Below are 14,312 nucleotides of genomic sequence, written 5' to 3' on the forward strand. Positions count from 1 at the left end.
AACCGTGTAGGCCCACCGACCTCTGGATCGCCCCAGCGTTTCGTCCACTCCTGATAATTACGCTAATGACGCTCGCGAACGTCAGTTAATTAGTCGATGACGCATTTCGATCGTCGTCGAGTCGGCTGTACTCTCCTCGAGTCGCCGCCGTGCTGAATTTGCGCCTCGAAACAAGAAAAAGTTGCTTGACTCGTCCAGTAACCGCTTACATCAACGAATTAAAAATCTACCCGTCTCTATCGTTCGCGAATATTGTTCCTGGTCTCAGGAAACAGATTGTAATACCTTGACTCGAGATCGAGACGCTTTTACACTGTTGATTGTTTTTCGTGATTTACGATGATTCAACGTGCAGTGGTCAAGTATACGTAGGAGAAGAATTGTTATTTGTTGTTCATCACTGGATCAGTAGATCGAAGTCTTAATCAACAAATATTTAACAACGATGATGATGCTCGTGGAAGCGGTGTAATCTGGAAGAAGCAATTAAAGGAAAAAATTCTACATGTTCTTTACTTGTATACTTGTATACATATACTTACATATTCGTATACGTGTACTCAATAATAGATTATTAAAATCTATAAATAGAGTATAATTATGCTGTTCGGAAGAACTTGCAGACTCATCTGTTGTTCATCGTTCGTTGGATTGAAATTTGAATCGACAAATAGTGAAGCATTTGCAAGTGGAGGAACAGAGGAGGAAATTTAAGATTCTCGCCTACGATCGTGTGATGGATTACGTCATCCTGATTTACACTGTTAAGAAAGTGAAAACGCCGCAAACTTACCTGTTGTTCATTCATCATTCGACGAGTACGTACGTTGGAATTTCCATGGACGAAGGGAAGAGTTAGTTAGTAGACGTTGATGCTCTTGAAAGTGGAGGAATCTGAAAGAAGTTAAGCGAAGAGATTTATTCTAAGAGAGATATTTTCACACGCATGTATAATTATCAAAGGTATCTTTGTAATACGGTTTTAAGAAGTTGAAGAAACTATAGAAGCTATCTATGGATTTGGTGAACTGAAATACTTGAAGATTATTAAAAATCTTCTACATTTTTTTTATAGATCCTAAAACACTTTTTTACTGAATTAACTTTAAACAGATACTTTGTAAGTTTGTAACATTCCTCGTGAAGATCTACGAATGAGTAGAACGTTTTTGGATAAATAGAGAAGAAGAATTGGAGAACGATTGTTGCATCACGTATCCGTGAGAAAATAAGACCAATTATCGGACTAACAATCGGAGGTTTCATAGATTTGCGACCGGATGCGCCTTGAGGTTCGTGTGGATAATTTTCACCAGGTAATACGGTCCAGAGAAACGTCACTATAATTCCTCTTATGTAAGAGCTGATAGAGACGAAGCACGTGCTCTCAATCCACTATCCTGTCTCGACGTTTCAAGTAATCAACCAAGAAAGATGATCTCCTAATGAGTGATCTTCTTCCACATTAATTCACATGAATCTTAAAGAAATAGATAATAAATAAATCTCTGGTATTATTCAGATTGATTATAAGTCAACTTTCATTGAATTTTTCAGGATTTCGTGTCTAATTTGAAAGAATAGCTTGCGAGTATTTCTTTGGAGTGTCTAGAATTTGATGAATGCCGAAGAATTAATAAGAGAAAAGATCTTCGGATTTCGAAGAATTCTATATTCATTTTGGAAAAGGAGCTTGTTACAAATATTTTACAGAATTTCAAAGATTTTCAAGAAATCTTTGGTTTTTAAAAAACTACAGATTCAATTTGGAAGCAACGTATTGCAAATATTTGAATTTTTTTAAATGCCAAGAATTCTAAAAGATTAATAAAGAGGAGAAATATCTTTAATCTTCAAACTATTGCACCTACGATACCTACGATACTTTGAAAGAGGAAACCTCCAGATATAGCTGTGGATTTCAAAGAATTTCCTATACAATCAATGCAAAAGAAAAATATCCGGATGTATCTTCGTAAATACTGTCATGAATGAATAGATCAATGAGAGAAAGAGGATGCTCATCCATAATAAATTATCCGCGATTCTACAATAATTTCTTCCTCTGAGGGAACAGAAGCATGTGAGTAACGCGAGGAATCCGAAGCGGCACGGCGTTCCGCTTGCGTGAATGTATCACGACTGGAAAGCGTCACGTTTGCTTACAGTGATATTACATAATCGGTTGATTGTGGAACGTAAACGGCGACGATTACTCGTGAGATGCGTTGAAATTCGACAAACGTAGCCGTACGGTTATTTATCCAAAGTGACTAGACTGTAAATCCTCTGTAAACAACTGTTTTCTTCGTTTAATAATTCTGCCTCCTCAGACACTGCCCTGTCACCTGATTGAATTAATTATGTGATTTATTTGCGTCATTAATTAATTACGTAGACTGCGTCATATGATCGGTCGATGAAAAGTATTCTTAGAACTCGAAGGAGTCTCAGTTATATACGAAAGAGCAAGACGACAAGTATTGAAGCATAGATGTGAAGGATAAGAAGTTGGTGCAAAGGATATCGAAGAAACATAATTTTATAGAAAATTTATAGACACGTTAAAGCGTAACAGAAAACAATAGAAAATTGCAACTATAATTTTCATTCTCTTTTTGATTATAAACATAATTATAATTAGTAGAAGTATAAAATTACAAATAGACCTTATTCGATTGATTCAAGTGAAGGACGAATTGTTTCTGAAAGACTGAGGTGATTATTGAAGAAATATACAGAAGATAAATCTGTGTGTTTATAAATAACAATTGCTATGAAAAAATCTTCTTGAAGTTTATTATTATTGTAAACAATAAAGATTATTTCCTTGGAATCATTCCAGGAATATATGATACATCTATAAAATTGGAAACAAGTAGTCTCAGCTTGTTGCACTTCCTCGTGAGAATCAACGAAATAGAGGTAGAAATCTATTAACAAAATCCTATTAAAAATCGATCAAAGAAATAGAGATTACTGAGAAGGACTAATTGAAACGAAGAAGAGCTGGAAATCTCGTTTAAAATTCATCTAGCATTGAATTGAAGAATAATTAGTGCATCGAACAGACGAAGAATTTCGTGTAACGGACAAGCAGTGGTATAAAAAAGTGGCACACGCATCGGCTCGCTTTCCAGCTCGCCTTCGTCTCGAGGAAGAGGCCACAACGTGGGTGGACGACGGGGCTACCAGTCGATCCAGGTGTTTCGATTCGACCGCAGCTCGTGATTAAGATAATTACCGTTATCGAAGCGCTTGCCAATTAACCGAGGACCGCGTGGCACGATTCGATCACCCTGAGGAACGATGATCATGAGAGCGTTCGTCATCGTCGTGACGCGCGGAATAGAGACTGGCTAAAAAAGAGAGAAAGTGTCTCGATGATTACCAGTTATATCGGGGATAATCACTGACCGTCGAAACGTTTTTTATTTCAGTGAATTCTACAGACTCGAAGACAATCACTAAGACACTGGCAAATATATCATCTTTTTTCCAGGTTCCTTTAAATTAGACGAGAATTTGCAGAGAATTTTGAATTAAAGGATTCGAATAAAATTCTTAATTAAGGGAAGATTCGAAGGAAGTTGTTGAGGACAACTTTTCAGAATTTTTGCATTTTCTTGCAGGAATTTTTTAAAAGAAGAGTATTACACTTTTTAAGGTTGGAGAAAAAATTTCCAACTAAAAAGACCCTTGAGAAAGAACCTTGTAGAAAGAGTTGCTATATCTTTGAGGAATTCAAAGAAAAATTCTAAGCAGAATTAGAAAATTCGCCCGAAAGATTTTAGATTTCTCAAAAAGAGTTATCCTTGAAAGTCGTTGAAAAGAAGCTTCGAGTTAATGAAATATTTAAAAAGACGACGTTCAAAAGCAAAAAAGAAGAAAGGTATGACGAGGTAAAAGGTTCCTTGAATGAAGGCGTGAAAGCCTCCTCCGAGAATTTCCATTGACGCGCGACTCATTAGCATCCAATTCGGGATTCGAAGAACTGGGACACGTCGCTGTTTACGTCCAAGCATTGCTCCGCTGCGGAATTGTCCCTCTGACAATACGACAGAACCATGAATCTCTTCAAAGTCAGTATCCACCGTACACCTCTATCACGTTACACCTTCGAAACAATTTATTTCGGTGAGGCATCAACTATTTCTACATAGAAAGATTTAGAAGATATCGCAGGAAGATTTCTTACATTAAATAAATTCTTCGTCATCGTTGATAATTGATTTAATTAAAGATGCAAAAGACTTACGACAGAATAACGATACCAAAGATAGTGATCTGCTCAAAATCGACACTGGAAGATTGCATAGAACCTGAAGAATGCGACAGGAAGTCCTTAATTCAGAGGAAGATGATGAGGTCAAGGAGTAGAAGACATTCGAGGCGATTCTCTTCAAGCATCGCCGAGCGTCGCTCACCTTCCTCTTCTAGAAGTCCATCACCTTCGTACTTACTTTCTCAGTCTCAAGAACAGACTCATAACGAAGAGAAATCCGAGGATAATTATGATAACCAGGATTTTGAGAAGGATAAGTTGGGACAGCTGGAAGTTAAGACTGATAGTTACAAGGAAGTTGATAAAAGTGATGAAAGGAAAGAAAACTGTATAGTTGAGAGACTACAAAATGGTAGCCTTGTTGAATGTGAAGATAACGGGAAAAGTGATTTGAAGTTGGAAGGAAATAAACGAGATAAATCCTTGAGAAGCAATGGGGTTGAGGATAATAAAAGGAGTTCCAAGTGCAACAAGTGTATTAAAGGTCAGGGTAATAGGGAAGAGACTTGTTTGGAGAATTGTTCAGGATACCAGCAGTATTTGAGGCTGCTAGAGGTGCCTCAGATTAACTTGGAATGGGGAGAAGGCAGTGGTGACGATTTGAGCTCTGAATGGGATTCTGATCACACGGATAGGTCAAATGAGAAAAAGACGTCGAAGGTAACGACGGGAAACTGTGTTCTTCCAGATATACTAAATGTTTCTTTCTATTACTGAACAATAAAGTTCCCTGAGAATCGATATTTGGGTTAAAGTTGAAACTTAATTTTAATATTAGTGATGATGGAAGAGATAAGAGAGCTTTTTGATGAGATTTTCGTTTAATCTTGTTTCAGTCGTCAGGATGGAGAAAACTTAGGAATATAGTTCACTGGACACCTTTTTTCCAAACCTACAAGAAACAACGGTATCCATGGGTAAGTAAGTTATTTCTATTTTTTAAGTTCTTCGAAAAACATTAAAATACTTCAAAATTGGTATCAAATATTGATTGAAACATGAAAATTATCAGTTAATATTAAAAAATTAAAACTAAAATTTACTCAATTCATCAATTTATCTTATGGCCTTTTGCCAGAAAAGAAACTCATAAATTAATATTTTAAATAACAATTTTGATATGAAATTCTACTAGTAAATAGTACAATTAGTGTTAAAAAGTTTATAATAAAAAATTCTGCTATTAATTTTAGGTCCAACTAGCGGGTCATCAAGGAAACTTCAGAGCGGGGCCCACTCCAGGGACGATTCTAAAGAAACTCTGCCCTCAGGAAGAAGCTTGCTTTCGTCTGTTAATGAACGACGTATTGAGGCCGTACGTTCCAGAGTTCAAAGGTGTTTTAGATGTAAACGATACAGAAGAAGGGAATGTCGAGGAGCATGATGCAGGCGAAACACATCAAAAGGATGGTAATGGTGACAATGTGACTAAGAGGATCGTAGTGTCCTCTTACTTGCAGCTGCAAGATCTTCTCGGAGACTTTGAACATCCTTGTGTGATGGATTGCAAAGTTGGAGTCAGGACGTATTTGGAATCAGAACTTGCGAAAGCCAAAGAAAGACCTAAGGTATGATATTAATTTAATATGAATTAATATCGAATAATATTGTAAATAAAGTTTCAAAGTTCGATCGATAAGATAAAACTTTCCCTGAATTACCTAATTTTTTATACTTTACATACTTCTTCTTAACTTTGCTATTCTTCTCGGGTTTATGACCCGAAATAGATATTGTACTATAATAGATATTATTAAAATACAGATGTAGTTTTTAAATATTTGGTTTAAATATTCAATATAATTTTTCTATCTTTTGTTTATTCCACAACTTTTATAAATAAAGCACTTGAAAAACAAGGAAGATATCTGAATGATCAATGAAAATGTGAAGAAGCGAGGAAAATAGCAGGATCAGGGTTCTTCAATTCTTGAAACTCAATTTCAATTTTTCAAATCTTTAATTTCTCAATGTAGTTACGAAAAGACATGTACGAGAAAATGATACAAGTGGACCCATCTGCACCAAGTGCTGAGGAACGTCGAGTGCAAGGAGTCACAAAACCAAGATACATGGTCTGGCGTGAAACGATTTCCAGTACAGCTACGTTAGGCTTCCGTGTAGAAGGTATTAAACTTGCTCATGGAGGTTCGTCGAAAGACTTCAAAACAACGAGGACTCGGGAACAGGTTTGTTGATAGCGTACCAATGAATTAAGTCGATAGATCATAATAGTAATCTGATTTTAAAATCGGCTTTTTAATTAATTAGGTTACGGAGGCGCTGAGACGTTTCGTGGAAGGCTATCAGCACGCTGTACCCAAGTATATCCAACGTCTAAAGGCGATTAGAACTACGCTGAAAGCATCGCCGTTCTTTGCCTCGCATGAAGTTGTCGGGTCTAGCTTGTTGTTCGTTCACGATGCCAAAAATGCTGGCATTTGGATGATTGATTTTGCTAAAACGTTACCTCTACCACAACATTTGCCAAGGATTTGTCACGATGCCGAGTGGAAAGTCGGAAATCACGAAGATGGATACTTGATAGGTGTAAACAATCTAATAGACATATTCCAAGATATATGGAACTCCGAGGGAACATAATTATATGGATCATTTCTTTTGGAAATAAGTTGACGCTACAACGAAGAGGATATTGAGTTAAACGAACATTATGCACTCTTAACTTTATGAACATAAATGCACCTTTTGTTCAGGTGCTTTTTCTTCTGTATCTTTTTCTATGAATCTATACTTCGTATTTCGTGAAATTTTGTACATAGATCAGTGACTTTTGTTATGATGTCTTTCGTATGATATCCTCTTACCAGAAAACGGACCAAAGACGCGGTGGCTATTGCTGCCTAGGTATTTCATAATTAAACTTTCCTACAACGTAGAGACGATGCACAAAGAGAACTTGTAAAATATAATTTAAATGATACCGTTATGTAATAAGTTTTATTTATGCATTACATGCAACGCTGCAAGAATCTTCTTGATACAAGAGAACGAAGAAACGGTGGTTTTGTATTTAAAATCGTACCATGCATTTGTAAATAATTCGACACTTAATATAAAAAAATCTTCACGACCGCGTGTGTTTTCATTTTAAATGTCCTGATGTAGTATTGTGCCTTGATCCCGATCAACCTGTCGAAAAAACTGCACGATTTTCTTTTTTTCATTTTACCGGACCTAAAATATAGTACATAACATAACGCAATTCTATGTATAAGCTTTACTGACCTATTACGCTTTTCGTTTCTTCATTTTTTACGTTTTCTTTTTATACATATAAATCGTGTGTTCGTCAGAAAATTCAGAATTACAAGAGATTAAAATAAGTTGGAACGAGAATAAATGAAAAAATACAGCGACATCAATTTTGTCAAGGTGTACTGTAGGTGTTATTTCTCGGTGGTTGCGTCTGAATAGTCTGCTGTTGATTTCCCGTCGATTGAGACGAAGTTATGGTGGTTGGAGCAATAACTCGCGCGTAGACTGCTGCACCCGTAGTTTTCAATCCGGCAGGAGTCGGTATCACCTTCAAACCGTGCAACGTTTTGATGTTGAGTAACTGACTCGGTAAAATGATAGGTTGTTGCTGTGTCTGTTGCGATGATTGTTGCTTTCCAAGTACTACGCTTCCACCGCTGCTCACTCCAACTCCTACGTTTTTGTTACCACTTGCTAAAACTATTGGCTTGCCAGCCAACTGAGCTGTCACCATTCGAACGGTTTGTGCTTGCTGTGTCTGTTGTTGTTGCTGCGTACTGGCTATGATCTTCGACTGACCTGAAGAAGTCTGCGCTTGCGATACTACCTAAACACCACATTGAAAATGTTCCATAAAAATTTAATTTAGAATTAAAATTAGAAATTATAAAAATTTAGATTGGGAGTATACCTGATACTGAGTTTGTATAACCTGCTTCCCTTGTCTATTGAGTTGATTAGCATGGCCAGTTGTGGTCGCCAACTTCAATCCTTTCTGAGCAAGGAGATTTTCTACCGAGATAAGCTGGCCACTACCAGAACTGGTTAGAACCTTCGCCAATATCTTCTGCTGTTGTTGCTGATGCGGTGACTGTTGAATCTGTACTGCGATTGGTTTCCCTCCTATCTGCGCAATTATGCGTTGCATACCAGATGTTTGTATCGATTGTTGTTGATTGGTAACAACTCTTTGTTGGATTTGTTGTTGCTGTTGTTGTTGCTGCTAAAGTTACATGAATATATTAGATCGTTAAAGCTATTAATAGTCATTAAAATAAAAAATGATGACCTACTCGAACAATTCGTACCTTTAATTGTTGCTGTTGTATTTGTTGTGATTGATTACTGGATGGCGATGATTGTTTAATAAATATTGTCTGACCCTGAAGTCCATGACTCGTAAGAAGTGACTTGATCTGTCCAGAACTGACCAATTTTATTTGAGAAGCTAACAATGTCTTTCCAGGTAGTACATGTTGTTGTTGAGATTGTTGCTGTTTTATATTAGCAGTTTGCAAGATACTTTTTCCCGCTTGATTAGTCACTATTGTTTGTTGTTGTTGTTGTGTTTGTTGCGATTGTTGTTGTTGTTGTTGACTTGGTACTTTAGTAGGAGGCAATATAGTGGTTAAATTGGTGGTTACATTTGGTACATTAGAAGCACTGCTGGCTACTACAGACTGAGCAGAATGTAGCACAGAATGTCCAGATAATCTAATAGTTTGTAGACCAGCGGATGTTGATACTTGAATTTGATGATGCGGAAAATGCTGCTGATTCGATTGTAGTAAACTTTGAGCACTTGTTTTTACAACAGCGACCGGTTTTCCACCGATGTTCGCTGCCTTCTTCGCCGGAACGTTTGTAGTGATTTGTGGTTTTACGTCACTAGTTGTTACATCCTTTTCTACGGTAATGGTACTAATAGAGGTAGAAGACGTAGGTAGAGACGTAACCGGAACGGTGGTACCTGACATAGAAATTACTGAAGTCGCAGGCGTACTAATTGTTGTCACTACGTTTGTGACCACAGCCGATTGTTCTGTTGTAGCGGAATGATCATTGATATTTTTCTCCTCGGTTTTCTTCTGCTCTTTTCTGTAAAAAGAAAAGCGTACAATCGATATGCTGTTCAAAACATTTTTCACACGATAAAATTTGATATTTACCTCGAAATAACAGGTTGAGTAGTGGATGTGGCCTTTCTTTCTTTTTTAGGTGTAGTTTCTTTACTGTTATTAGGAGATTGTTCTTTGTTAACATTAGCCGGTTTTATGACTGGAGGAAGTGCCTTTCGAGACATACTGCCACCATTCTTCTTATTCTTTGCAACACCTTGTAGTTGTTGATGATACATTTCTATAAGAGAAGAAAATGTATGACGTCATCTATAAAATATATAACATAAGAATAATACATTTCAATACGGTACAAACCAAATTCTGATTCTGAACGAGCTCGATGAAGGTATAGCCATTCCTTGCGTCGTGGGTAATATCGTACACAGGGATCTGTTTCATAGTGCAATCTGTCCAAAGCTCCAGATACCACAGAATGTAAGTATCCTTCCTTATCATCACTTTCTGTCTGTTCCCTAATGTACTGAGAATCTTTCAGTAGCTGACAGATGTCAGCCCGAGTTCCTTCACCATTGGGAAGCCTTGCAGTAGCGTCTCTGACTAAGGCTAAGATAGTCACAAAGTTTGGCCGATCTGCTACCAACAACGAATGTCCACGAGCTTTGGTCAAACCAGAAGCTGTTATACGAATTAAATATAATATAAATAATAATTTCTTTAATTATACACATATATCTTTTTTATAAAAGATTGTATAATCAAACATACCAACATTGTGTTGATAAATGCCTTTCACCGGACCTACGACAGAGGCATAACCGTGCATTCTATATGTAAATGCTTTATGAGGAGCAGCATAACGCATACGCTCTTGCCTCCTAAATTCTTCTCGTTCTTCCACCGTGGATGGTCGAACCTTCCATTCTGTGGGCCACAGAGCACGAGGTGGCTCCCATTCTGCGACAGTATTGATAGATCCACCATCGACACTGATCGATTCTATCGCTGGACTACTATCTCTGCCGCTCGAATTTACATTTCCACTTCCAGAATTACTGTTAACGTTGCTGCTACTAGCTTGAGGCACTTGATTTTGTTGCTTCACAGCTACTGGAGAGCAAGTGGATATTGCAGACGGTAGACCTAGTGAATCTTTGTGCATTAAGAACTTCGCACATAAGTCCGACAGACGAGAGTCTGAGTCTCGTCCAGCTCCGATCCATGCGTAGACTCCATTTCCCTTGTTTTCTAAATAGGGAACAAGTTCTGATTCTCTTTCTTGTCGGTCACCGATCTCTTGAGAGTAAGTGAGTTCCCCAGCAAGAAATCCTAAAGCCAATGGAACCAACGCTGGCCAAGAAGATGCCAGAGAATACCAATCATTTAATGGTGAAATGGGGTTTCCTTGCCACTGAGTAATAGCATCCCTCATTTCTCCTGTGCTCATCCTGTATTCACCTTTTGAGGTAAATGCATCTCTTAACAGCGAGAAGAAACAAGCATGTGTCTCCTGCATTAATTCTGCCCCATTGTTAATGTCGATAGCGTCTTCATTAGATGGAACAGCGATTTCTTTATCTGGTATCGATATAACTCCTTCATCTTCGCACTTCACATCATCCAATATATCAATTCCATCGTCGAGTTGTATTGGAAGCTGCATCATGTCGATGCTATCCAAATCAAGCTCTTTCTTATCGTTTTCCTCTTCTTCTTCTGTTTCTAACGGTGCGTCTTCGTTCACTCCCGTACTTAGTTCCGTTTTTATGTCATCGTACTCCATGTCTTCCACCTCTTTCTTTATTTCTGGCGTAACTATCATAGAAGATTTGCTAACCTTCGGTGTAATGGGACTTAACTTCTTTTTGGACATCTGATGCATCTCGTATGCATCTATGGGTTCTGACTTAATTGGCGTTAACATTCTATGATCTATATCCAATGTATTGGAATGTCTGTTTTCATCCGTCGTATGAGAATAATCACTGTTATCACTCTCGTGTTTTATTGAATTAGAATTCGTTAATCTTGGCGCCGGTGGACAAAGTGGTGATTGCTCCAATTTCATACGTTTCTTTGCTGGTGTGATACGTATGGAAGGGCCAACTGATAATTTGTGCTTCTGTCCAATTTGTGCTCTTTGAGTTAAGTCAGCAAGAGCGATACCTTGTGTATTTAATTCCGGATGAACCTAAAAAAATATGATGAACATTAGTACTCTAATATGATTGAATTTCTTATTCACACAACTTAATTTCTTAAAAAATTATTTCACGTACATCACGCCGAGCTCTTCTCTTTTTATGTTCAAGTAACATTTCGCGATACGTCTCCTCGGTCTGTTCGCGAATAAATAGGGACCTATTCGTGGCATATTCCGCTCGTTGCAGCGTGGAGAAAACAGGTCGAATAGTCTCATCCTCGTGATTTATTTGCAAACCCCGAATGGATAATCCTTGAACTCCCACCAAAGTGCGTCTCTTCTTCTTCTGCTTAGCGCCGGACATTTGATAGTGCGGATAGTTCTCTTCATTCTCGGACGTTGTGTCGGCCGCTAACTTTGCACTCGCTCCGAGCTCTGTCCTCAGTGCATTCAGTTCCTCCAAATAGCGCAGTTGCGTTTTCTCTTCAACTGTCGGTTCATTGCTTGTTAGTATTGTCCCTCGGAAGTTACTACATACTTCTCTGCCAAACGGCTGGAGTGTGGGGGAAGTATAAACAGCCAGAAAATTTTTTACAATCAATCACAGCAGAAGCTTAACTTACCCATGGCAGGTTTTGGTTTCCTCCATTGGACCTTTGACACCGTGCGTTGCGCTGGTTGACAAAAACCTTGCTTATACGCGTTAGACAGCAAACTTTCTCTAGATTTCAATAATTGACTGGCTAGTTCATAAGATCTTTTCCGTTCCTCGAATAGTAATCTTCTCTGCTGTGCCTTACGGACTAAGCTACACATTCTTCTAATATCTGGGCGGTAATGACCAGCAGATAGATGACTGTGAAATGCATCCAAAGGTGCTACACCAAATCTGATGAAGATAAATATAAAAACAATATTATAAAAAAGATAGATTTCTTTCAATAATTTACTGGAAATAATTAGTTGCATCTAACCTGTGATTTTCGCGTTCGAATAACATACGCAATGTTTTCTCTGTTTCAGCTTCTACATCGCAGTCTTTTGGGAAAGCTGGTAAAAGGTTGCAAAGAGCTTCTCTTTGATTTTCAGTAAGACATTCGTTCCAAATATAAGGATAATCCAGAAACTCCTTGAAAATAGCTACATGTTCGCAAAGATCTTGTGGTAATTTTATCTTAGTGTTTACAGCAATACATGTTTCCCATTTCTAGAAACGAAATTTTTGTTAACAAAAATGTATTTCCACAAAATATGAAATTTCAGACAGCACCAAAGTATCTGGACTCTCCGCTTTGACAGAGTATTCTGTGTTCTCATTTTCATCTTCATCTTCTTCGCCAGAACTATGACTTTCACTGCCACTTGTGCCATGTTCTTCTCCACTATCATCTCCGCTATCAGTTGAAGTGCTACTTCCACTTATACTGCTACTACTACTATTACTTCTAGATCCATGAGAAGATGCATCATCTTCATCTTCTTCGGCTCCACTATCACCACCAGCTGAACATTCATCCACCTATAATCACAATATATGTACAAAAATACATAGCAGAATAAACATCAGAGTGTGCCAAGAAGAAACCACATAATTTTACTACTATATTTGGTAGCTTAATCTGGACTAAACAGATCATATTATTCTGTAAATATAAATTTATTTGATATTTTGATGATTCTTGCCATTTCTTTCTAGAAATTTCATTTCTGATGCTATCACTTGTAATACATGTTATTTGTATTAGTCATGTACATGTGTCTAAAATCAGACCAAGCATCATAAACACTCCGCTGTTTATCTTTAGTTTGCATTTTATATGGTACTTGGTAGAATAAACGATTATTTGGAAAACGAATGAAACAATATAGCATGTAAAACTTTTTTGATTGACAATGATCTACTAAACATATTAGTAAAGTTATTCATTAAAGTTCTCCCAAGACCTTCTGTGTCCTTTATAAAATTAAATGATTTTCAAAGACAATTATGAAAAATCTAATTTATCGCGCTACATTCTATGTCACAATGAATACACCAAAATTAAAAAATACAATATGAACGTGATTATTATTTAATCAAAGATAAGAAAACAATCACCATATAATAGCAAATAACACGTCAGGCGAACATGCGTATATTCGACGATTAATTATTTAATTTACTAATTATCTAATTAGAAGAACTGAAATAACGAATATACCAGGAACAACAATGAATGTTTTCTTTTTCAGGAGTAACATGACACAGGGTATGTACATTGCGTTTCCAGAGGATACAGTGTTATCGATCATACGGACATAAATTTCGAAATAATTAATCGTAACCAACCTCCATTCTTTTCAGTTTCTGCGCTTGCTCTCCTCTTGTCTTCCAAGTTCTGCAGTTCCTACGAAAATAGCAAATCCTCGCGGCTAACGATAATTCACGAAACAGAAATAACGAACCGAGGATAAATCTGTCAACGTTGTTACGATACGAGAAATCCTTCGAACGAGTGAATATTAAGTAATTTCGCTATTCACCGTTTGACCTGTCACAGCTACTGCACTCCTACTCTTCCAACAAATTTTAGTCATGGCGTGGAATACAGCGAACAGAACCACGGTGTTTGTATATTGAAAGATCTCGAGCGCGCACCTTCTTCACCGGTTTAGAACTGTGCCCATTCGATGGTAGAGATTTTAAGACTGATACGAAAGCAATTAACTCTTACAAATAATAATAAAAGGACCAAGAAAAAGAGAGATTATAAATCTTTTTTATTAAATCAATTACAAATATTTATTATATTTCTTCTACGTTAAA

The 14,312-nt window shown here is 37.2% G+C and overlaps 2 protein-coding genes across 3 annotated transcripts in view; one reads left to right on the forward strand and one right to left on the reverse strand.

Moving 5' to 3' along the window:
- The window catches only part of IP3K2 (Inositol 1,4,5-triphosphate kinase 2), a 28,515-nt gene extending 21,135 nt beyond the window's left edge, over positions 1–7,380 (forward strand). Inside the window, exons 6-9 of the mRNA XM_069110402.1 lie at positions 5,122–5,202; positions 5,479–5,853; positions 6,262–6,474; positions 6,557–7,380. Of these exons, the coding sequence (XP_068966503.1) occupies positions 5,122–5,202; positions 5,479–5,853; positions 6,262–6,474; positions 6,557–6,889 (1,002 nt within the window). The 3' untranslated portion in view covers positions 6,890–7,380. The remainder of the gene's footprint in view (positions 1–5,121; positions 5,203–5,478; positions 5,854–6,261; positions 6,475–6,556) is intronic.
- Positions 7,228–14,204, reverse strand: NFRKB (nuclear factor related to kappaB binding protein). 2 transcript variants are annotated; one of them, XM_069110399.1, is made up of 11 exons: positions 13,836–14,204; positions 12,777–13,025; positions 12,481–12,713; positions 12,130–12,395; positions 11,643–11,995; positions 10,132–11,554; positions 9,721–10,041; positions 9,454–9,643; positions 8,593–9,382; positions 8,196–8,504; positions 7,228–8,111 (listed from the first exon to the last, which is right to left on the reverse strand). In XM_069110399.1, the coding sequence occupies exons 1-11, from the start codon at positions 13,839–13,841 to the stop codon at positions 7,677–7,679; spliced, it is 4,575 nt and encodes a 1,524-aa protein (XP_068966500.1). In that variant the 5' UTR covers positions 13,842–14,204; the 3' UTR covers positions 7,228–7,676. The 2 variants fall into 2 exon arrangements, with proteins under 2 accessions (XP_068966500.1, XP_068966499.1); XM_069110398.1 differs by having other exon boundaries at positions 8,196–8,507; positions 13,836–14,202.
- Between the last annotated feature and the right edge of the window lie 108 nt (positions 14,205–14,312).

This window comes from Bombus flavifrons, chromosome 3 (genome assembly GCF_040668555.2).
Source record: "Bombus flavifrons isolate JBK064 chromosome 3, iyBomFlav1_principal, whole genome shotgun sequence".
Classification (NCBI taxonomy): domain Eukaryota; kingdom Metazoa; phylum Arthropoda; class Insecta; order Hymenoptera; family Apidae; genus Bombus; species Bombus flavifrons.

Coding starts and splice junctions, on each gene's coding strand:
- NFRKB (XM_069110398.1), bottom strand. Junction 11,555..11,642: donor AGAGAAGAGCTCGGCGTGAT/GTACGTGAAATA, acceptor ATATTTTTTTAG/GTTCATCCGGAATTAAATAC. Junction 8,112..8,195: donor TTATACAAACTCAGTATCAG/GTATACTCCCAA, acceptor TGTGGTGTTTAG/GTAGTATCGCAAGCGCAGAC.